This window comes from Protomyctophum bolini (assembly GCF_963924005.1).
Source record: "Protomyctophum bolini genome assembly, chromosome: 16".
NCBI classification, from domain to species: Eukaryota; Metazoa; Chordata; class Actinopteri; order Myctophiformes; family Myctophidae; genus Protomyctophum; species Protomyctophum bolini.
The window spans coordinates 30,783,432-30,807,271 of record NC_137877.1 but is presented as its reverse complement, the minus strand read 5'-3'; the positions used below and the strand labels follow the sequence as shown (position 1 = coordinate 30,807,271).

The 23,840-nt window shown below is 41.6% G+C and overlaps 1 protein-coding gene across 1 annotated transcript; it reads left to right on the top strand.

The window, feature by feature from the left end:
* The first annotated feature begins 289 nt into the window (after positions 1-289).
* tlk1a (tousled-like kinase 1a) lies at positions 290-23,651 on the top strand. The gene is given in 25 exon segments (XM_080784996.1): positions 290-678; positions 680-720; positions 722-749; positions 752-758; positions 6,712-6,833; positions 7,568-7,639; positions 11,006-11,044; positions 11,154-11,229; positions 11,334-11,377; positions 13,092-13,187; positions 13,275-13,361; positions 13,478-13,570; positions 13,821-13,931; positions 14,096-14,232; positions 14,474-14,662; positions 14,968-15,034; positions 16,439-16,536; positions 18,240-18,321; positions 18,438-18,529; positions 18,759-18,848; positions 19,137-19,306; positions 21,237-21,372; positions 21,938-22,049; positions 22,143-22,250; positions 22,498-23,651. Coding segments are annotated over 25 exon segments (2,310 nt in total). The 5' UTR covers positions 290-636; the 3' UTR covers positions 22,669-23,651.
* Positions 23,652-23,840: the final 189 nt, after the last annotated feature.

Below are 23,840 nucleotides of genomic sequence, written 5' to 3'. Positions count from 1 at the left end.
GGGGGGGGGGGGGGGGTGTAAATATGCTATGTAATATTGCAATTTGCCAATTAGAGCTCACAGAATTTGTCAGAGCACTTTTCTCAAAGGTGCTACACAGATTTACGAGGTGAATTGTAAAACAAATACAGACTATTAGTTTAAGGCCCTGTTATTTCAAAAATAGTAATTTAAAAGGCAAAAAAACATCCTCGCGATAAAACTTTGCACACGATGTTGGTGACGTTTCAGGTCAGTTCACTGCTCACCATTGAGCTACTGCTCACAGCAGAGTAGGTAAGTCCATATACTTCGTCGTGCGACTGTTTCGCGCGCTGAAAATAGCCACTCTACAAGCTCACAGGTGTCGTGGATGCGACTCGTTGTGGGCTTATAAATCGTCTCTTTTCTGTGCGCGACACCGTCGTACGGCGGAGCATAAAGTAGGCAGTAGAGGTAGCCCGGGAGGGATCTAGGACGCACTGCTGAGGTGTGAAGAGGTTTGTGGCGAAATAAAGGATACATTAGTTAATCCGACTTGAAGCTAGCAGCTGTACCAATACACGACTAATGCCACTGGTCAATTAGTTGGTTCCATACGTACTGAGAAGCATATTAGCGAGTCAAGCAAAAAAATCTATACAAAAAAGTACCTTGATGAGTGTCAAAAGTAGTGGAAGTTTGGAGGGGACGCCATCTTTGGTCCCAGCGCTCCACGTCCCCAACACGGATTGTTTTTTCATCAACATATCACGGCAGTGGTGAAGGCCAAAAGGAAGGTATAGTGAAACACCACTAGGCGCATGAGTAGTTTCTTTAATTTTGCATTGAAATAAAAATTGGAATATATAAATAAGAGGGTGTTAAAATGACGAGCTGGTGGTCCAGCAGGCTAGCTGGCGAGTGTGTTGTAGCTAGCTATATGAAGGCTAACGTTAATTTATACCTGCTCGCGTAACTCGCTCGACAAAGAAATACACATTTTTAACTTGTGGAAGTGTCGACGTTCTTCGCGTCGACACTTCGCAGTTTTATGTGACCTCGTTTCTATCGAGCGGCATAGTTGCGCGACTCGTATAAACTAGGCAATGTTCCACTATCACGTCAGCTACAAAGTCCATATTAAAGCCTATTGGCTAGCAGCTAGTAGCAGTGAAGCTATGAAGTACTGTCACTGTGGTCAGGCCAGTGTAATCATATAGACAATGTGCATAAAGAACTGACAGGTTACTGCCATAACCACTGCATTCAGGCATTGCGATGCCATGGCTTGATCTTAATGGTGTTAAGCAATTTCGCATGGTGGTTGACGTTTTCATTGGCATGGTAGCTAACTAACCAAAATAAATAGCCTTGCCATTACCTCAGATCTAGACTTATACTAGGTTAACTGTGCTGTTTTCTTGCCTATCTTTAATAATACAATGTAGATACCGGTTGTGTGAGAGAGAACTCTCAACGCCGAGAGCTGGAGAGCACAGGGGGATGTGTGTTGCCTTGAACATGAACAGTCAGCTACTGCTGCTGCTGTGCACTGCTGGCAGCTGTAATCAGTGTCTGTCTTAATTTGACACGTAGGGATAAGTAGCTGTCTGAACTCTAGAGTCTAGATTCCCCCCACCAAAAGTCAGGTCACATACATTGGATCCGTGCTGGATGCCCTATTCTTTGTGTTTTGCGCTGGCTGTGCTATTGTGTGCCATCATGCCATGCATGTGCCATCTCTACGCAAGCACCACGAAGTGATGTTGCCGTTTAGTAGTGCAATTGTTGAATTAAATTATCCTTAACAAGTATTTTATACAAGAACAACTTTACCGTTTAAAATATCAAGATGGCGAACTTCTACGATCATGATGCTACTTGATAGACCCTACTCCCTAGCTATATTCCTTCGCATTTATCATCCATGCATTGATAGATTTAAATCAATAGAGACTGTCTATGACACAGTGAAATCAATTACCTGATTGGCCAACATATTTGAGAACATGACTTTCTTTTCGTTGCATGATTGGTGTTTTTGTTTTGATCACATTCTGCTGGCTCATGCCCAAGAGATTTGAATGACTTTCCAAGTGTCTGTCATAAACAGGTGGTCACTGCCGAACAGCATGGAGTTAAAATGACATCGACAGCGAGAGTCCTAAGGGTTCAACCGCTTGCTTCTGCAGGGGCTTGATGATAGTTGTGAATATGTTATTCCCAATTCATGTTTGAAACACTGTCATCCTCCTGGCCAGTAAACTTGGGGGCTGTGTATTGTATTTCAGACATAAATAAGTGAAATGATCATAGACTCTGGTCTGGCACTTATGTGCGGAATTGGGAATGCATTGTTAATTGTTTTATTTTTTTGTATTAATGAATTACAGTTGTACACTACAGTTATGCTGGCGTTAATACAATAAATGCATATTGAGTTGCACCTATTTTTGTATACCGGTATTCATTTCACAGATTGCTATATCATATTTGCTAAAACTTAAGGCTTAGTTGGTGGGACAACTTAGCTGGTAACTTGGCTCATAGAACAAAAAGTATTATGATTTTTGAGCTTTTGTTTTTCTTCTAAATTGGAGGCTGAGGCTATTAATGACGTAGTGGAACATAGTTTGATTGCTGAAATATTTATTAACAGTTTGCAGAATTACAGTACATTTTAAGCACAACTCAATACAAAGACTAACTGTGAGTGGACGACCCAATAAAGCATTACACTTGTATTACACAGAGGGTCCACCTTGTTCAATTCATCAAAACATTTAGAGACGTACAAATAGACACTTCTATATAGCCAAAGAACAGAACAGGAATTCATCATAAAGGAGGTAAAAAGGGAAAAGAAATGTATACAGTGAGGGGAAAGGGGGGGGGGGGGATGTGGGTGTGGACTTCGTTATCATTAAGGAAGTATTTAGACAGGTACATGGGTATCTTGGTGGTGTATCGAATCTTGTGGACCAGACCCATTGCAAGATGCTGTACTCTGTCGTCGACCCTAAGCCATTCCAGCCTGCCATTCCAGCCTGTCGAGGTGGGTTCGGGGGGTGAGGCCAAGTAGGAGCCTGACCAGTTTGTTTTGGGAAGTCTGGAGCCTTGTTTTAAAGGCCTTTGAAGTGCTGTGGTACCAAGAGGTGCATGCATAGTCGAAGAAACCTTGTACGAGGGCTCTCGTTGGGGTCTTCAAGGTGTTTTTATTGACCAGTGAGGAGATCCTGTAGAGGAATCTTGTTATTTGTTTGACTTTTTTGATTACGTTGGTGGGCATCTTATCACCGGAAAGATTAGCCTCCAGGATGGAACCTGTAGTCCAATGGGGACCTAGTGCTTGCATTGTCAACGTAAGGTGCACTTGTTGGTTGAAAGTAGAGGACGACTAATATCAACAATGACATTATGACAATCAGAGGTGGCCTCTGAAAAGTTTTTGATTTATTTTGCATTACTGTGATTGTTGATGTTGAACTTCTAGTGATGGCAGGAGAATAAGATAGGGCTAGATGCTGTATTTGTACCATGGCTTTGTAAAATGGAGGGGGTCCATCAAATTAATTTTATTTATAACAAAGAGCACATTTTGGGTAGACCTACAATTTTCTTCAGATTTGTTTGGATGAGTAGTTTATTTATAAATGTATAAATGAGAAAAAGAGGTTGCGCATCAGCAATGGTTTTCAGTTGAGTGCCAAACCCAAATCCAGTATACATCAAAAAATAGGAATTTAAAAAAATCCAAAAAGGTAGCACATCCAAAAATTAAACAAGCGGTGGACAAAGTACTCACATTTCCATTTCTCGTAAGCGTGTGTGCCAATAACGAAATGGAAATGTGAGTACTTGCTTAGTACAGCTTGATTAATTTTTGGATGTGCTACCTTTTTTTAATTTTTTTTAATTCCTTTTTTATTTATTTATAAATTGCCAACCATAAGTCATGTATGACGGCAAGGCATGCAAGCATTATGCTAGTTCGCTGCTCATGGTCATTTTGGGAATAATATAGAATCTCCATTTCAGTTCATAGATTGTGTTCCATTTCCTGTTAGAGTGAAAAAGCTTTTTAATTGATTAAGTGTGTGTGTGTGTGTGTGTGTGTGTGTGGTGTGTGTGTGTGTGTGTGTGTGTGTGTGTGTGTGTGTGTGTGAGATGAATGCTTGATCATTAAGGTCGCATTCTCACCAGAGAGCTTTGCTGCGATTAAAACGAATCCTGCTGCGCATTTTCAGAAAGTGCGCTTCGTTTGGCAGGTGTGAAGGCTCTTTCGAATCCTAATGCGCAACAAAGAACCGCATTTTACTCCGAGCAAAAACGGGGGTTTCGCTTCGCTTCCAATCGCGCTTGACTACGATTCGGTGCAGGTGTGAATGCAATCCGCAGCAAATACAGGAAATGAAGCAAACATACGTCAGGCGGGTGAGGAGCTGAACACAGTTGGAGACGGAGAAGGCATATTTTACGCAGCGCAAAGATGTCCCGTTACCGTGGATAGACGTGGTCGAATGAGGAGAGTGGAGACTGAAGCCCTGATCGAAATGAGGACGAGTACATTAATCAATTGCTTAAGAAAACACTGCAGTGCAGTGTAATAGTATTATAGCCTACAGAATATTCTGTCTGTCTGTGCGTGCCGTAAACATGGAGTGCTGTCACTGCGTGGGGACTAGTGGGGAGTAGGAACTTTCATCTCGATAAACTTGTAAACATTTTGCGCTGCTGTCTGTTATATCAGTGCGCTCAGCGCTGTGCCTCCATGCCCAAAAGAACAGTGCGTGCGTGGCTGCGTGCTTATAGTGAGAGAGCGAGAGAGGGGGGGGCAGTCCCAGACCGTCGGCACGACACATAATGCACGTTATGAGTATAATTATCACCATAGATTTATCATTTCACTGTGTAGGCTAGTTTATGAATGTAACACATTGATAAAGGTCCCCCCTGCTGCGTTTCCAATTGCTGCGGATCATGACAGTGTGAAGGCAAACCGTAGCCAATTAAATATGCAAGAATCCCATTTCTCCTCCCATACGCATTCGAGTCTACCGAAGTATTAGGTGAGAATGCGACCTAAGACTTCCAATCCAATTACTTTACCTCCTTATTGTTTTGATCATAGCTGGCATACTTTGGACACTGTCTCCTTTGAGTGCTGTATTTCACAGTATACGTAGCCTATAAGATTAGTTTGCGCTAATTTATTATTAGTTGGAGTGAGTTGTCAGCTACTGGTTCATGATTGATGTTGAGTTGACATTAATTAGCCACAAGGAAATGGGCATTGTGTACATGCACTTGCTCACCTTGTAGGTAAAGTTTTCCCACATGGTGGAAAATAACTGATCTCTGTCTATTCTAGAAGGAACTGAGTGAGAGTAGATATTTCACTGGATGTTTATATGCCGTTTAACCTATTTTAAAACAGAAGGATAATAGTTTCCGAAATATTAAGTAGATTAATTGGTAACTTTCACTTTTTTTTGTAGCAGGCTTTTAATAACCTGCTTGTTTGCCTCTCTGTTACTAATCTGTGTAATGATATTTTGCTATGACCACACACAGTCATTAGGTGGAGTATTTACTCTGGGTCTACTGCATCATACCTGTTAGTGTTACGTGACATTTCTCAAGTTACTTCATGTTGCAGTGAAATACAGAAGCCTATCTTCTGGCCACTGTTATGTATTAACATTACACTATATTACAGTAATGTTGTCTGCAAGTTGGGAATCTTTTATGTTGCTTGTATGTGATAGTATAGGCTAGCTGATGGATTTAAATACATTTTAATTGTGACATTGAAAATACATTTTCATTGTATTGTTGGCTGACCATGTAGCAGCGTTTTGGTTCCCATTAGCTGTGATTTCTATGTCAACTCCCTCGAGCCAAATTGTACTGCATTCATGTCACCTCTGCCTCACAGATGTCTGAGCTGATGATGTCACATTATTCTTAGGAGTATTTCCCTACATGTTAGTATATCCTGTGTTTCCAAATCTCCAGAGTGGGTTTTGTTTGCTCTTGGCTTTCTTGTCCACAATGCAATGTATTCCTTTTTAATTTTCTTGACGACATATTGAAATAAGGTCAGACGCATCTATGTGCTGCAGCAGAGAAGAGATGAGCAGCATTTAATGAGATACCTGAATCTTTGCTTATTACTAAATGTCTGTTAGCATGGCCTTTGCTGCACGAACACACAATTAGCCTATTATTTATAAGGTACATACTACATACATGGTTGAAGTATAGATAAATCATCAATGTTTAATATTTGGTCATCAGCTAGCCTCTCACCACTTCAAAAGATTTCATAATCCCCTACTTGCCGCACTGTGTGGATACGTGCTGAGGCACCCTAGCCCTTTGTAGATTCAAAATGGTGCTCTCATTAGAATAGAGGTTATGTCAGTAAGCACTGAGTGATCAGACCTCCTCTGAGACCCAGGGGAGTTAGCCATCTCACAGGGGAAGAACTGGCATCACTGCCAAGCAGTTGTAAGATTGCTGTTCTAAAAAAAGTATGGCATGTTTGATTCCTTTTCACTCTTTGACTTGACTTCACATTGACATCACATTTTAAAATTAATGTTTCGTTTTTTTTTACTGCTAGGAAAAGATGTTGAGACAATAGTAAAATCAAGCCATACTAACAATACTTATAACTAACTAATATAGTTAGGCTAGTCTTTAAAATATACACTCAACAATGTAAATTGTCGCTAACCTTCCTAGGCAACATGGAGGAGCTGCACAGCCTGGACCCCCGAAGACAGGAGCTGCTGGAAGCACGCTTCATGGGCGGCGTCAGTGGCAGCACAGGGGGCAGCACTGGCAGCACCAGTGGGGGAACCAAAGTAAGTGCATGTGTGTAATGTCTACCTCGCCAACTTCATGTGGAAATTGCTTGTCAGCGAGTTGAATCATTACTCTATACTAGACAGGTGCCCAATAGGCCTACTCGGTGACCACGCAGGTCAGGAACAATGTATACCGAGAGCAAGTTGGGAATACATGCCCCTCCCCCGTTATGCAAGACCCATTGTACTTGTTAGAGTATGTAGTGTGGTACCCGAGGGCCCAGGGCTACTCGGGAACGATGGGTTGGATAGTCAGGGAACCCAGGCACACATATATTCGTGTTTGTCGATTATTTTGTATTGTTTTCACTGAATTGCCACTTGGGACAGACTGACACACATTCAGTAATGAATAGATAATGTTTTTAGTGTGTGTGTGTGTGTGTGTGTGTGTGTGTGTGTGTGTGTGTGTGTGTGTGTGTGTGTGTGTGTGTGTGTGTGTGTGTGTGTGTGTGTGTGTGTGTGTGTGTGTGTGTGTGTGTGTGTGTGTGTGTGTGTGTGTGTGTGTGTGTGTGTGTGTGTGTGTGTGTGTATGTAATCACACCCGTGTGAAGTGAGGGGCGCTCTTATCATCTTACAACATAATGTTTGTTTTAGTCCTCAAAACAAACATTACATTTCTCTTTAGCGTCTATGGCGTAGTAGGGGCTAGCGCCCCTCAAAAAAAAAAAAGTGTGTGTGTATATATATCACGCATACCACACACAGTTATCGTCTCTTATCTCTTTCAGGGCTTGACAAACAACGAATGTTCAAATCACAGCTTTGGCAGCCTGGGATCCTCAAGTGACAAGGAATCTGAGGTATAGTTGGACACTTCTGACATTGATTTCTGACTGGAAAACATTCCCTTTGGATTGTTTGATAAGGTTCATTTTCATTTTGCAAGTGGAGAGAAAACAATTTGCTGCAGTGCTCCTCGAGGGGAATTTAAAAAAATTGTGGGTGTGTCATCAAAATGCCAGTGTCATTGTGAGGGCAGTATGTCACGTCTTAATTGGGTTAACAGAGTACACTGTATACTGTACACTTGAATAGATCTTTATGCTACCCTGATCAATATGTACCTGATTAAAGGCATCAACACCATGATCTTGCATTTTCTGACACTGCTTCCATGATGCTCTCACTCGCTTGTCTAACAGTGGATACCTGCGCTGCTAATTCATGCCGATGATGGCATTCTTATTGTACTTGGTGATATGGCTTTTGGAGGCAGGGTAAGTTGGACACATGATTGTGGGGGTTGATGGAAGCCCCCATCTGTGACATTAACCTTAACAGTCCAGAACCATCACATCATGAAACGCTTGCCGCTGCAGACTGCAGCCACTTTCACAATGGCCGACATGTACGGTGGTTTACTGTGTTGTGCGCTTTCTCATAGACCTCCCAGTGTCTAGTTCATCCTCCAGGCTGGTGCAATAAGTCACTGATGGCTGGGTCTCTTAAATTGAGAGAAAGAAGGGAAAACTGAGTCTAGCACAGTAAAACGTGTTTGGCCTCTTCTGCCACTGAGCTGCTGAATGCGCACACATGTCACCTACACAGATGCCCCCCATACGTCACACGCTCCCTAACGATGCTCTCCAGTGACACACTCAATCACACCAGCACCTGTCAGCAGATTCCTCGACTGCACAAGGCTGGCCTAATTCTCTGGGCCTGGAACTTTGTGGGAAAATGTAGTTCTACTTGTTTGTACATGCAGCATGAGATTTTGGTAGGGCTGCTAAATGTATCAAATTTTGGCCTCCCAATAAACATCATCGACTGATATTGACATTTAAAATGTGCTCTGCTGCAAACCATATTAAGCAAAAGCAGTGCACATAAAAGGTGTGGCCTCGTTGGGCCATAGATTATTTGATTATTGGTACTAGTCATTGTCAGTCATTTCTTTCTATGTTTAAGTTAATCGTCATATCTGCCGGTGGACATTTTTGTTTACAAAGCTTAAATTGAAAATATAAATATAATTTAGACTTTCACACATGCACTGTGCAGTATTTTGGACATTTGCCAGACTTTAAACAGAGGGGCTGAATGTATGAACGCAATATTCCAGCTCAGTAAGATTGGACTTGCAACAGACTTTATGCTGGTAGGACCCTCGACTTAAGTCCAGGTAATGTCCGATTTAGCTCAAGCCACTCTGTGTGGACGCTGTGATTGTCCGCTGAATTTACTTTTAGTGAGTGTACATGTTCTATTGTCGAGGCGAGAAGAGCCTCCCCTCATCCCAAGGTGTTTGGAGAGACATGGTTGAAAACCAATTTATTGTTTCATTAATTTCAAGTGTTTGAGTTTGAAGTATTCACAGATCAAACTTCCATGATCAGTGGCTCAGAAGCAAAACTAAATACAAACTCTTCCCTGCGCAGTGTGCACTTGTCTGTTCCAGCTCTGTGGACTACTCGTTGAGATGAAAACTAGGTTGTTGTAGCTCATTGTCTGTCTGTGCGGAGACGGTGTGCGGGACCCCTTTTTTTTGGGTCAACTCAACTGTTTTGGTCGCTCGACTCAACTGACCAAAAAAATCTGAAATGTTTTGCTGTAAGTGAAGACTGTTGGTCTTCTCAAGTTCATTTCTCCTACCATTTCCATTTAATTATTTGTGCAAAAGGCAGGGCTTGACATTAACCTTTTGAGGCACTTGTCCTTCGGACAACTACATTTCCCATTCACTTATGTGTATTTGGAATACATGAAAGGTATGTAAGATTACAGACATTCTAGGGCTATTAACAATATTGGAAAGGTAATGATTAGGAAAGCCAGACAATAATGCCAGACAATAAGCGAAAACTAGAGTCACTTGTCCAACGGACAAGTACAATTTTAATGCACTTGTCTGGGAAGATTTAATACTTGTCCCAAAGCCTTAATGTCAAGCCTACTATGTCTATTAGGCCTACTATGGTAGCAAAGATGTTGTTTGTGTTGTGCATGGGTGCATCAAAGAGAGACCATGCCAAGCGATACGATGTATCCGTCATCTTCTGTGGAAGGGAAAAATAATGAATTTGATCCCAGCATCTCCCTCAGGCTGTGTTATATTTAAATGGGAGTAGCTAATGTGTGTGTATACTGTTCAGACTCCAGCCCTCACCTTATCAAACAGGCTATTTACCTTCATGTGTGAACGCATCTGAAACTGACATGCTACATGTGTGAAAGGCCAAAACCGGACAATGTCCCGACCAGATTCCCTGTAAAAGTTTTCCAATGTTCAAATTAGAAAGTGGCTTATGTACCAATGCCGAAAACTAAATGTCAATTGTCAACTAAAATGACAATCCTGACATTTGTTTTCCTAGGCCATACACTGAATTATGGAAGATTTTGATGCACACCATGGATGTCAAAGCAGTGTCACATTTATGTGAAAGTGTGATTAAAAAAATGTGTCAACCGTGATCTCAATATAATCATGATAATCATTTTGACCATAACCATCTAGCCCAAGATTGTGGTATTGTTTACTATTTTGAATGGACTCATTTAGCCTCATTTGCATTGAAATAGAAATTTGGTTCATGTAAATTATGTACAGTATGAGATTACCAGCTCTGTGGCCTAGTGGTCCTTAGATTGGGAGGTTGGGAGATCAATCCCTGGCCTAGTCATACCAAAGATTATGGACTAGTACCAAATGCCTGGATTCCAGTCCATGTGATTGTCCAGGGGGTGTACTTGTACATCAAGCTACCTGATGCTACAGAAACAGGAGATTGGCTCCTGTCCTATGGGGCACTTTGTTTGGAAATCATTGGTGGTTCCCAAGGTCACTTAATGTATGGCAGTTATTTTGTTGATGCAACATGTACATTGCCTGATCAGAGTCCATTGATTTACTAAGAAACTAGAGCGTTGCCCATTGGGCACGATACAAGTTGGAAATGCATCTGTATCCCTTTTATGCCTGAATATGGAGTCTATGCAGATACCAGAACAACATTGTGATGTCAGAACAGGCCAGCTCCATATATGGTACAAGTGTGCATTTCCTCTATTTAGACTGCAGAGCCCATTAGTAAATTAATTTCCAAATTGTAAAACGCCTCTGTGATCAGATCTATTGTTTACACTAAGATTTGTCTCTTGTCTGTTAATATTTGTTTTGCCATTAAATTAAAGGGCTCTCTCTCCCCTCTTTTCCTTCATAGGGCTCCGATGTGAAACGGGGAAGTTCTCCTGCTTATTCGGTGGGTACAGTTTGTAGGAGGAGTAGTAGTTACAGTAGATGGTACAGTATATTGACAAATAGTCAAAAGAATTAAACAGTAATGGTTGTTAAATTGAATTCTCCTGAAGACTCCTGAGAAGAAGCAGTCGGAGTCATCCAGAGGCAGGAAAAGGAAACCTGATAACCAGTCGGAGAGCAGCCAAGGTATGTTTCTTTTTTTCAAACAAGCTTTTAATATGGTTTCTGGATCCTTGGAGTATGATTGAAATATTTAAGTAAATCACAATACTCTGCCTTCTCTCTCAAAGGAAAATCTATTGTGCGAGGACCCAAGATTAGTGATTATTTTGATGTAAGTCCAAATCTTTTATAATTCACACATAAAAAGGAAGTGCTGTATGAATGTTGTACGTGCCATCCTGCCATGATTAATTTTCCCCAAGTCATGCCGCTTTTCAATACATAGCCCTGAATTGCCATGCCTCTAATCTACTTTACTTTGTTTATTTTGGTTTTACTCTTTCACTGAACCCCTATCTTGGTTAATAAGGGTCTATTCTCCATTTAGTTGCTCTTAGAGCTGATCATCTTTATATTGACCCATTTAGACCTGGAACACCTACTGTATGTTGTTATACCTTTTCAAGCCGGGAACACCTCTGTGTAGTTGTTGCTATACAGTAGTGTAGTAGTGATGCGTGGATCACCCGTCCCAACAAACAAAGCCAGATTTTCAACACACAAACGAGCCCAATCAATTGCTTTCCAGAGAGAGGGAGTGTGTTGTGGACCATTTTTGAACAGCCTACATCAGCAGCATTTCATTCATAATTTTCCTTGTAGCCTACTCACTGCCCTCTCGGAAGCGGTCCAAGTTAATTTTCATTGCTGTTGCAAATTCCAAGCTATATACTGTAGGCTAATCCAGAATGAAATGATCCAAGAGATCCAAGAAGTTGCATCAATCACTCATTTATTTTGCAGCGTCGCATAATCCTCGCCCGCCTGTGATAATTGCGTCTGAATCTATAACCCATGGAACCGGCGGGCTACGGGTCATCACTAGTATACCATATAGCAACATTATTATTAGTTTTTATTTTTTGAAAAAAAAAGAACAAAAAAAACAGTAACACAGACAATCCCCAATCCATCCATCTTCAGCCGCTTATCCGTAGTTATGTCGCGGGGCAGCAGCTCCACCAGAGACCTCCAGACTTCTCTCTTCAGAGCAACATTAATAACTTCCTCCGGGGGATCCCGTGGCGTTCCAAGGCCAGTGAGGCGATGTAATCCCTCCATCTCATCCTTGGTCTGCCCCGGGATCTCCTCCCAATGGGACCTCCCTAGGGAGACGCTCAAGAGGCATCCTAACCAGATGCCCGAACCACCTAAGCTGGCTCCTTTCCAGGCGAAGAAGCAGCGTCTGTCCCCCGAGTCTCTCTTGCGTGACTCAACTTCTCACCCTATTTCTAAAGCTGCGTTCAGACTTTAATATATATATATATTCGCCTCGGTTCGTCCCGTTTGTGCTGCCCCAGGTCGCACAATTATCGTCTTTGCATTGACTTTGTACGTAATCGTGCCGCTCTAACCATTCAAGTATGAACGCACCTTAAAGGCCAGCCACCCGTCGGCGAAAACTCATTTCGTCCGCTTGTATTCGCGACCAATCCCCAATGCAGTCTTCTAATACACCAGCAATTACACATAGGAGACATCTTCACAAAGGGAAGATTAAAAAATACAAATATTTAAAGAAAATAGCGTGTCGGTGTGACCACAGTATTCGTGACTCGCAATCTTCCATGGAGTTTTCCATGGATGTCTGTTTGTCTGTCTTGATGCTAGCGAGCATTCTCTGACCAGTCAGCGGTCAGCAGTGTTGCAGTACAGTAGGTGGTACCAAAAAGGTACCAGTTTAAGGCAATAAGGAGGGTAGAGCCATGGCGAGCCGGGATTATGCAAGCGGCCTAAAATAAAAACGCTGTGGGATAAAAGAGGCTGTATGCATATGATGTTGCAAAATGGCAGGCAAAGATCTTACTTGTCCCTGTTGACTTAAGTTCCAGGGAGGAAATGGGTCCAGTCCAGTGAGAGGTCTCCCCCCTGCGATACGCTCACCCCAGAACTCACATTCCCACTCCACTCAGGGTTCATCTGTAAGTGATCACCACAGCATTCACAATCCACTCTGTCACTCCATTCCATTATTACTCCATGAAAAACTATTGCCCTCTTTGTTGCAGGTTAGACAAAATAGCTCATCTCCTACAAGTCTGTCTTTTGGGGACCATACAATGCATCCAAAGCAACTAGCAATCAAATGTGTTCAGGTAAGGATGAGGATCTTGTCAAAAGTTGGCTCTAATCAATTCTTCATATTATCTAATTGTATGCTAATGTTTTTGCAACAAATTCTTACTTGTGCTGCTGCTGCTCTACCTTTCAGACTGACCTTACTGGGCTGAAGTTGGCTGCTCTTGAAAGTAATAAAAATCTAGACCTGGAGAAGAAGGAGGGAAGAATAGATGATTTGCTACGGGTAAGGGATAAGGATAGTGCTGGGATCCGTTCACCCATCTTGGGCGTGATCTACTGTTGTGACAAAATCTACTTTTTACTACTACTACTGAATTGGGCAAGCTTCTTATTTAAAGTTTGCAAACAATTGCAACAAACTGAGCACAACAAGGATCATTGGTTGTATCTCCACATTATGTATAGCTTATGTAATGAAACAATCGGTGGATCAGGAACGTAATTGTCTACTGTTTTTGTTTTCTGCTACATAGGCAAATTGTGATCTCAGGAGACAGATAGATGAACAACAAAAATTACTTGAAAAGTACAAGGAACGCTTGAATAAATGCATCACCATGAGTAAGAAGTTGCTTATAGAAAAGGTATGTTCAATGTCGTTCATTGTGTGTGTGTGTGTGTGTGTGTGTGTGTGTGTGTGTGTGTGTGTGTGGTGTGTGTGTGTGTGTGTGTGTGTACAAGCTTATTTGGTCCTTATAATTATCTGATTATAGGGACCAAATGATGACCACATAATGATGTTTTCCAGAGTACACAGGAGAAGCAAACATGTCGAGAGAAGAGCATGCAGGATAGACTACGTTTGGGTCATTTCACCACTGTGAGACATGGAGCATCCTTCACAGAACAGTGGACTGATGGCTATGCTTTCCAAAACCTTGTCAAGTAAGACCCTCTTAAATAAGATTGAGGTTTACATTTTTCTTGGAAAGAATTGGTCCATTAGTTAGGAAGTGCTTTAATCGTTTTAATTGTTTTGCTGATCCAGACTTATTTGGGCTTTTTCCAATTAGGTGCACTGCAAATGCTGTACTCTTCAATATTTTAAGACGTTAACCGTGGGTGGACTAGATGGTACAAAAACAATATTGATTTTGTCCCCTCTTAAATATTATTGCATCCACAGACAGCAAGAGTGGATAAACCAACAGAGGGAGGAAATAGAGAGGCAGAGAAAGCTCCTTGTCAAGAGGAAACCCCCGTCCTCCAACAGTTCTCAATCACCAACCACAAATTCTGAGCCAAAGCAACGCAAAACCAAGGCAGTGAATGGAGCAGAAAGCGACCCCTTTGTAAAGCCCAGTCTACCTCAGCTGTGAGTTTAGGCCTTGGCAATACCATGGCTATAAGACAAATCGACACTATCCAGCCAACATCATCATACTGTACTTATACAGTATTTACATTGTTCTTGGTTTATATCCTGTTGAATTGTGATGGTCAATAAAGAAACAATTAACCCTGTGTGGTGGCTTAGTAAAGATTAAATCTGAGCTGAAGAGAGAGAAATCCCTCAAGCCAAATTTCTACCAAACAGCCACATGGTAGTTGTATTACCTTTTTGTAAAGTAAATGTCTACACTGGAAGATATTAAGTGTTTCATATACTCCTTTCCAAAGGTTGACTCTAGCTGAGTACCACGAGCAGGAAGAAATATTCAAACTCCGCCTTGGACATATTAAGAAGGTTAGTCGAATTCTGAACCCACTTTTAAAAAGAAAGTTTATTCTTGAAGCATGAATGGAGGTAGCACCATAAAGTGTTAATTCACTACATTATTGAACAATCCATCATCATGACAGTGTAACATGATGTTTGCGTGAGTTAACAGGCTGAGGCTCTGCTCTTGGTTCTGAACGTTAGACCTGCCCACTGTACTGCTGGTTGGTGATTTTACCATGTATCCTCGATTCCTCGCTATTTGTTTCCATCAACCTCCCAACTTGCTTTTAAATCCTCTCTCCTGGTTATGTGAAGGGCCTCACACACCGTCTGCGAACGCAGCGCGTCAAAACACCCTCCGTTATTTTCAATGAACCTATCGCACACCGGCGGCGTTCCGACGCGCGCTCACGCCTCGCCTGGCACTCCGATACGCCACCGTTCTATTTTCCACGTCGCGTCGCTGCGCACCCGGTGTGTGTTGGGCTTTAGTCACTCAGACAGCCTTGCTTCAAACTGTCAATGGCACATTGCTGTGGTCCGTGGCGAGAGAGCAGACAACGAGCCAATCACAGTGTTAGACCTGACTCCTGCAACACGTGCATGCATGGAGAATTGGAGATGGTGTCCAAAGTTTATTCTTGAAGCATGAATGGAGTTCTACAAATAGTGATGAGCTGTGGTGTGTAGGGAGGGAGGGAGTGAGAGACGCTGATGCATTTGAGCTTTTCTCGTGTGTGTGTGTGTGTGTGTGTGTGGTTTGCGTGTCCAACTATGATGCAAGTTCTAAGCAAGAGACTGGCTGAGATGGAGATGTACCGATGGAGTTGATGACTCTGCTAGATGAAATTTAAATTAGCTGGTCTGCCAGCCTGCAGATGGATATTTATTGTTTCTGTTCTTACATACACACATTTGATCATCCTCAAATGCCTAGTCTCACGTACTTGGCCACTTCTAGAGGATGATATGTGAATTACTCTTTCCTCGCCCTACCCTACCTATGGCTGACATTTATCTTAACCAAAATTTGGTGTCCAAATGCTGAATCAGCGAAAAGATGCGGAAATAGACGGCCCTTCAGGTTCCAGAGACGGCCCTTCAGGTTCCAGAGACGGCAGTAAAACGTTCAGATACAGGGCATAGAAGTACAGAAGGGTAACTTCACAATAAGACAACCTAAGACATAAGGCATGTTGGGATTTTAGGTCAATGAACTTGCTAATCTTTATTTTAACAAGGGCAATGGTTTAGAACTGATGGAGTCAAATGAATACTCACAAGTTGATCAAAGTGACAGCCCCTCAGCAGACCATACCAACTCTGCCATTAATATTGAATACAGAACTAGTCATAGACTAGATGGGGTGTTTGATGAGGTCTGATGTTTTGCTTGTATGTCTGTTTGCGTGTTTGAATCATTTATAGGAGGAGGCTGAGATCCAGGCAGAGTTGGAGCGTCTGGAAAGAGTGCGCAACCTTCACATTCGGGAACTGAAGAGAATAAATAATGAAGACAGCTCACAGTGAGTCTGCGTCTCTGCACTGATGTCGGGTCTGGATGTACTCCTGTATGCACAGGGCCAACGGTCTGGATGTACTACTGTATGCACAGGGCCAACGGTCAACGTGATTTTATAGTTTACTATAAAATGTGCATTTCTCGTCAGTCTGTCCGTCACCCACCCCACGCCTCCATATATGGTCGTGCCGTGTGACATCAGGGATGGAGATCCCTGATGTCGTCAATATTGGCCAGCAACTGACCTCAAACCCTTATATCTCCATATATGGAGCTAACCTGTTCTGACATTCCATATGTTGATCCTTCTCCATCCATCCTTCCTCTTCGATGTCTCCCTTTTGACTGATACCTGTCCATTCAAACTCTTGACGGGCCCGCCCCAAAGTTATTAGTGCACTTGCAGCCGGCGAAAACTAGAGTTCGCAACAGGTCTGTATATGAAAACGTTTCAAGAGACTATGACTAAAACTAAAATAGAGATGTGCTGCCAAAAACAACACTGCCGTCAATAAGACATGTACTCTTGACGCCAGTCAGTCAGTCATACATAATTTATTACAGCCAATTCTAACGTATAGACTACTGTAATTCTAACGTATAGACTAATGTAATGTAATGTCACCCAGAGTTCAACATAATTTAACCCATTTAGTCCTGAGGCCCAAAACTTGCTTCTAAATCCTGATGGTTTTGTGAAAAACCTGTTTCTATGTCAGTGGTGCTCAACTTTTTTCATGTCAAGGAGTCGGACCCACCAGAATTATCTGTATTTGGTTACGGACACCCATCTGAAAATATGTAGTTCCATGGACCCCCCCCGGGACAAGACATTTGATAGGCCCGTCAATAAGACAAGACATCTGATAGGCCCGTCACTAAGACAAGACATGTACCAGTGTTCTTTTCGTCGACGAAAAATGTTCGTTGAGGAAAAATGTTCGTCGGCGAAAAATGTTCGTCGGCGAAAATTGTTCGTCGACGAAAAATGTTCATCGACTACCTTTTTTCACTGACGAAAACTAAATGAAAACTAAGCTATGATGACTGAAACTATGACTAAATATGATATACAAATATTTTGTCAACAAAAATAAACTAGACTAAAATTTCGTTGACGAAAAATGTTCGCCGACGAAAATTTTTCTGGCGTCCTCTATCTATCCTGGCCAGCCGGGGCGCCTGATGGAGGGGAAAAGAACTGGTTGGAATAACGTGTTCCTTCCACGTGCTATGTCTGGCCAGGGAAACTCCCCCCTGTCAGGTGAAAAGAAAAAGCTTGGACTCCTCATGCATAGAAGGAAGCATGAGGTCAGTCCGAAGCCCCCCAGGTTGGCAGACGAAGTGTAGCGCCCAGGATTACATTAGATAATTGACACTGGGTGAAAATGGGTTGCAAAATCGTGAGATAAAAAATATTTTAAAAAATAATAAAAAATATCCTATATTAAAACGGGTACTCTGACAAAGCCCCCGACACTATGGCTCAGACATATCAGTCGGATCGGCGGTGCCACGTAGGTGTGAGGGCCGCACAGCAGTGATTTGAGGGCCCAAACCTCTAGTATCTCAGAGTTACAATCTGAATCTGCAATCTGTTACAAATGGATATGGAACGAATACTTGAAGATGTGCTATGTATGTTGTTTTTTATTATAAATTCTCATTTAAGTCTATCTGTCTGCCCCCCTCCAAAAAAACCAAAAGATTCAAAGACCACCCAACACTGAATGAGAGGTATCTGCTCCTACACCTTTTAGGGAGAGGAGGCTTTAGTGAAGTTTACAAGGTGAGTGGTTGAATTCATCGTAAAATTAATACTACATTCATCTAATATTTACTGTGGGCTTGTCTTTAATTTGGTTTTTCATTTAAGTTAAGTTTTTGTTTTTCTCCTTTTTACAGGCTTTTGACTTGATTGAGCAACGCTATGCTGCTGTGAAAATCCACCAGCTCAATAAGAACTGGAGAGAAGAGAAAAAAGAGAATTACCACAAGTAAGACTGAACACGTAACCATGGGTCCATTAACTATTAACTTTATTTACATGGCAATATATGCAGACAGTAAATACTGTTCTTTGACTATGATAAGTCCTTTAACACACTTTAAGTATGTTGTTTAGTATTTACCATAAGCTTAATGTCTAGAATTATGTCAATCTAAAATCTTTCATTACAAGCCACTGGTAACATTGGATAACATACATTACCTCTTCATCTTCAGACATGCATGTCGAGAATACAGAATACACAAACAGCTGGACCATCCCAGAATTGTCAAACTCTATGACTACTTCTCACTGGACACAGACACGTAAGTCACTCTTACTTTCCTATTCAGAGAGTTTCTGTATTCCACAGTTCAGAAATGTGGGGAAATTAACACTAGACACCATCCAAATGCGGGTACATTTTCACCCTGGCTAGTAGGGCAGTCCCTACTTTGGCAAATAACCAGCCATCATTCAAGGATTTTCTTCTATAAAAAAAAAATCCTATTTGATTTTAAAATAGGGTTAAAATAATTGGGTTAATGCCCATGGCTTGTTACTATTCAGAGAAATATTATGAAGATTTATTTGTTCTGTTCTCCGTGCAATAGTTTTTGCACCGTTCTGGAGTACTGCGAAGGCAACGACTTGGATTTCTACCTGAAGCAGCACAAGCTGATGTCTGAAAAAGAGGCGCGGTCCATTGTCATGCAGATAGTGAACGCACTGAGATATCTGAATGAAATCAAGCCCCCCATCATCCATTATGACCTCAAGCCAGGTATGCTCACTCACTCACTCACTCACTCACTCACTCACTCACTCACTCACTCACTCACTCACTCTCTCTCTCTCACACGCTCACACGCCACACACTCACACACACGCACAAGTGATCGTAAATGGCTAATCCCAGCGTATTTTTGGTCGGAGCTTTGATAAATGTCACGGCTGAAACCGACCGTCATTTAAATAACACGTCCTTAAATATTCCTTGAAACACCCGATTTTGCAACATGAATAACTGGAATACAACCACAAACAACACACACAGAGAGATGCACACATGCAACTTGCAAGCCCAACTCTGTGTTGTGTTTATTAAATAAATAAAGATATATATTGGTGAACAAACGCCTGCATGAATTAAATAATAAATAGCTGTAGGCCTACTGTTGTCTGTTTCCCTCTTGCCTCGCTTGCCTGTCATGTCACGCACGCACGCACACACACCTACTTGCATTTTGTTACGCTGGAAAGAAATAGCTGTTTGCCAGTAGGATTATTCCGTGTGGGTACAACCTTTGTCAAGTCAAGGTTACATGAACCACACATCACAGTTGCATCGCCATGAATGGAATACGTTTGTAGGCTACCGTATATTTATTTTACCCATTTGTGCGCAGTGCATGTTAAAGCAGTCATGTAGGTAGGCGATCCCTGTGAGACTGCTGTGAGTGAGTGATGCCACATAAATGAGAGAGAGCCTGGCTAGGCAGTCCTAATCAACGTTTATTGAGTGATTGATGAATGAATACATTTAAACATATGGATGAAGGCTGGTGTGTGCTGGCCCTGGGTGGGACTGGGATGTGTCCATGAAAAGCTTTAAACGGTGGCGCCCGCCGCGGTCCCGACTCCCGAAAATGATCTCTCATAAGCGCTCGGCCTATCTGATCCAGATGACTAAATCTGCAATTTATCTGAATGACTGTTAAAGCACTTATTTTAATGGATGAATGATTAAGCCCCTAACGCTCCTATACCATTGCAAATACTAAATAGGCAAGCCATATGCTCGTCATTGTTATGTCACTTGGAAATAAAGGCGTTCACGACATGTCCATTTATGCCAAAATAAAAATGTTATATTATCACAGGGATTATTTATAGACTCCCGTAGTCAAAATCATTTCACATGTTTTAACAGAGCCAGTAAAGCAGTTTTATTAACCATCTAAACTTATAAAGACACATCGTCGATGTATGCCTTATATTTTTTTAGATGTATAATATTTATTAGTTTTATAGCTATACATTTTAGGAATAAATATGTTTAGATGCCTGTCAGCTTGTCAGATAATGCTGCTCCGCTTGTCTATACGACAGAAAACGGGTGCAGACAGAGCATATGACAGCTCTGGACCTAAAGCGAGTGTTGGCATAGGGTATGTCAAAGTCACGTTGGAAAATTGCAGTGATCTTGGTGTATGCCCATGTTTGGGCATACGTGAAAAAACACATCGATGGGCTGAAACAACCGTTTAAAACATTTCGTTATTTGGCAGACTGCATTCAGTGCGTTAAATTAACATGGAGTCTCGTCCCGGATCAAACGAAACTCCATTGGTAAACGGCGATGCGTGTTCTCGACCAGGACTGTCTCTGTATGTTGAATTCAATGCAGAGCAGCATACCAACCCGATTTAAAAGGTTTTTTTTTCAACCCATCCATTCATTTCATCACACTGTCATAACAGACACCTGTAGGTTACCGTGACCACCGTTACATTTTCCATACAATGTTCAGAAGTGATTTTTACCGAAGCTCTACTATAAATCCCACAACTAAACAGTGGGGGATGTCACAGACGGTCAGACATAAGGCGATATGACGTGGCAAGAATCGTGGCACTCAATCTTTAAAATTGTGTGATCAGTCAATATAACAGTAAACTGAAGTAATATTCTTTGTTCCTTCCCTATTAAAGGCAACATTCTGCTGGTGGACGGCAACGCTTGTGGGGAAATAAAAATCACTGACTTTGGCTTGTCCAAAATCATGGATGATGACAACTACGGTGTAGATGGGATGGACCTGACGTCACAGGGTGCTGGCACCTACTGGTAAACCAAACGCTCATTATGCATGTCCATATTATAATACACTAGATTAAAAAAAACAGCTAATTTGTAGTGTCTAAACGGGTGGAATTCATAGATTAAACGTGATGCGGACATGGATGATTATGACTCCATTCACAACAAATGTTGATCTTGATTGATTTTGTTTATTAACATATTAAGTTAAAGTAACCCCCCAAGGTGATTCCCATTTGCTGTGTAAATTGAAAATATACACAGGCCTGCTGAATCCATTGGATTTGGTCAACAAACTATTGAAAATTATTATATAATATTAGTGCCAGTCACTGCTAGGACATTGTCAAACTGGTGTGGAGAATGAGTGTTGCTGCTGAATAAAAATATGCCCCCCAGCACTTAATAATAGAGTTTAACTTGTTGCCAACCAAACTAGTAAAATGAATATAAACACAGTATATTAACATGCAATTGATAATATAATGTATTTTCAGTGTAATATGACATTAAATGTCCCCTAGAGGGCAGTATTGCCTTGTTGAGAAACATTAGCCTTGACTGATGGCTCCTTTCTTTTCTCTGTGGCCAGGTACTTGCCTCCTGAGTGTTTTGTGGTTGGTAAAGAACCACCAAAAATCTCTAATAAAGTGGATGTGTGGTCCGTGGGTGTTATCTTCTTCCAGTGTTTGTATGGAAGAAAGGTAAAGATGAAGCCTTATCTATTTTCCTTTTCTTCTTCTTTTTATTGTTTATTTTCTGTGATCTTCATAACAAATAATGACAAATACTTCCAGCCATTCGGCCACAACCAGTCCCAACAGGACATCCTGCAGGAAAACACCATACTAAAAGCTACCGATGTTCAGTTCCCCGTCAAGCCTGTCACCAGTAATGAAGCAAAGGTGTGTGAGAGCGAGATTTAATTTGAAATTGTCTGTGTTAAAGGTGCAGTAAGATAACATTTTAGTTTTCAGTAACAGTTCTCCCTCAGCTTTAACTTTTTAACCGAAAATATTGTTTTAACCGAAACATCACTTACACAATACACACTACCTTTTAAATATTTGACGAAACAAAGAAAATGCTGTTTATTTTATTTTATTGCTGTCATATCGGCTGAAGTGATGAAACTTGCGTCTCATCCCTTAGGGTTTTATAAGGCGGTGCCTAGCCTACAGGAAGGAGGACCGTTTCGATGTTCACCAGCTGGGCAGTGACCCCTACCTGCTCCCTCATATGAGGAGGTCTAGCTCCTCTGGGAATTTGCAGTTGGGTGCTGGTGGTTCAGGAACGCCCATGTCCAGCATCATCTCATACTGACTGCTTTGCACTGTGAAGGAAAGATTGACAGACGGATGGACTGACCAGCCAACTGCTCCTGTGACTGCACACACAGCTCCTGCACAGGTTTGGGGTATAAGGGTCACTCGGAACAGCCAGGCTCCATGCAGCTATATGTATGGAAGGAGCAACGCATTTGGGGACAGTGTGGTGAAGAGGTTTCTGACAGTTCCTCTTCGGAGCCGTGCCAGGTGTCTTAATTGGCGTTTCCCACGATGTGGATGATCAATGGCAGAACTTGAATTTATGAAAGGATGTTTTTAAAAGAACATGAGTAAAATGGACCTTGTGAAGGTCTAACAGAGCACTGAAACTGATAAAGTAATCTTGAAGAAAATGTGACTGGACACTTGGTGAGTTTGGAAAAAAAAGCCTTAAAGGGCTGAAGGGAGACCTGGCAGCCCCGTGTTTAGATGACTTAACATGGTCCTGCCAGGGTGCAAAGGATTGAGCTGCTAGGAGTTCATTTACTGTAGGAGAGGACAGTCATAGTTTATGTAGGTCTACAATGATTTCACTATCAATTTGGCTCTTATGTTTGTTTTTTTGTTTTCAGAAAGTGTTAGGCTTTAATTTGAGTTACACTTAGCCATGAGAATGTATTGTTTAGCATACAAGTGGCATTTAGTGTCCTATATAGGCCCAGGCAGCATACTAATGTTTAATGCACAGAATAACCAAATGTAGAAAAATGACAATGTACAAAATCCTATGCAGGAATTGTAATAAGCAGATTAATTGAGAAAAATTGTATATGCTGTACAGGAGATGTTTTCAATTTTGAATTGCAGCAGTACCATTCTGTACAAATGTTTAACATTTCCCCTGTAAAATTTGTTTCATGGAGTGTTCATTTTGCTGCTCTTGATGTTCTTACTTTTTAAAGGGCTGTATGATCCATTTTGGGTACAAATTGTACAGTTCTGTTAAGACTAAATGATAATAAATACAGTAAAGTTAAATCAATGAATTATTTAAATTTTCAACCCAAATACCAGTGCCAGATTATGGTATGGGTTTAACTATTTGAATATTGCACATTTGCACTTGACGATTCCTTTTGCCTTCTCTCTTGTAAACTTACACTGACACCTTGTGGTTTCCAAAGGGACTGTATTTTACTTTCAATTGACTGTTGAGCCAGAATGTGA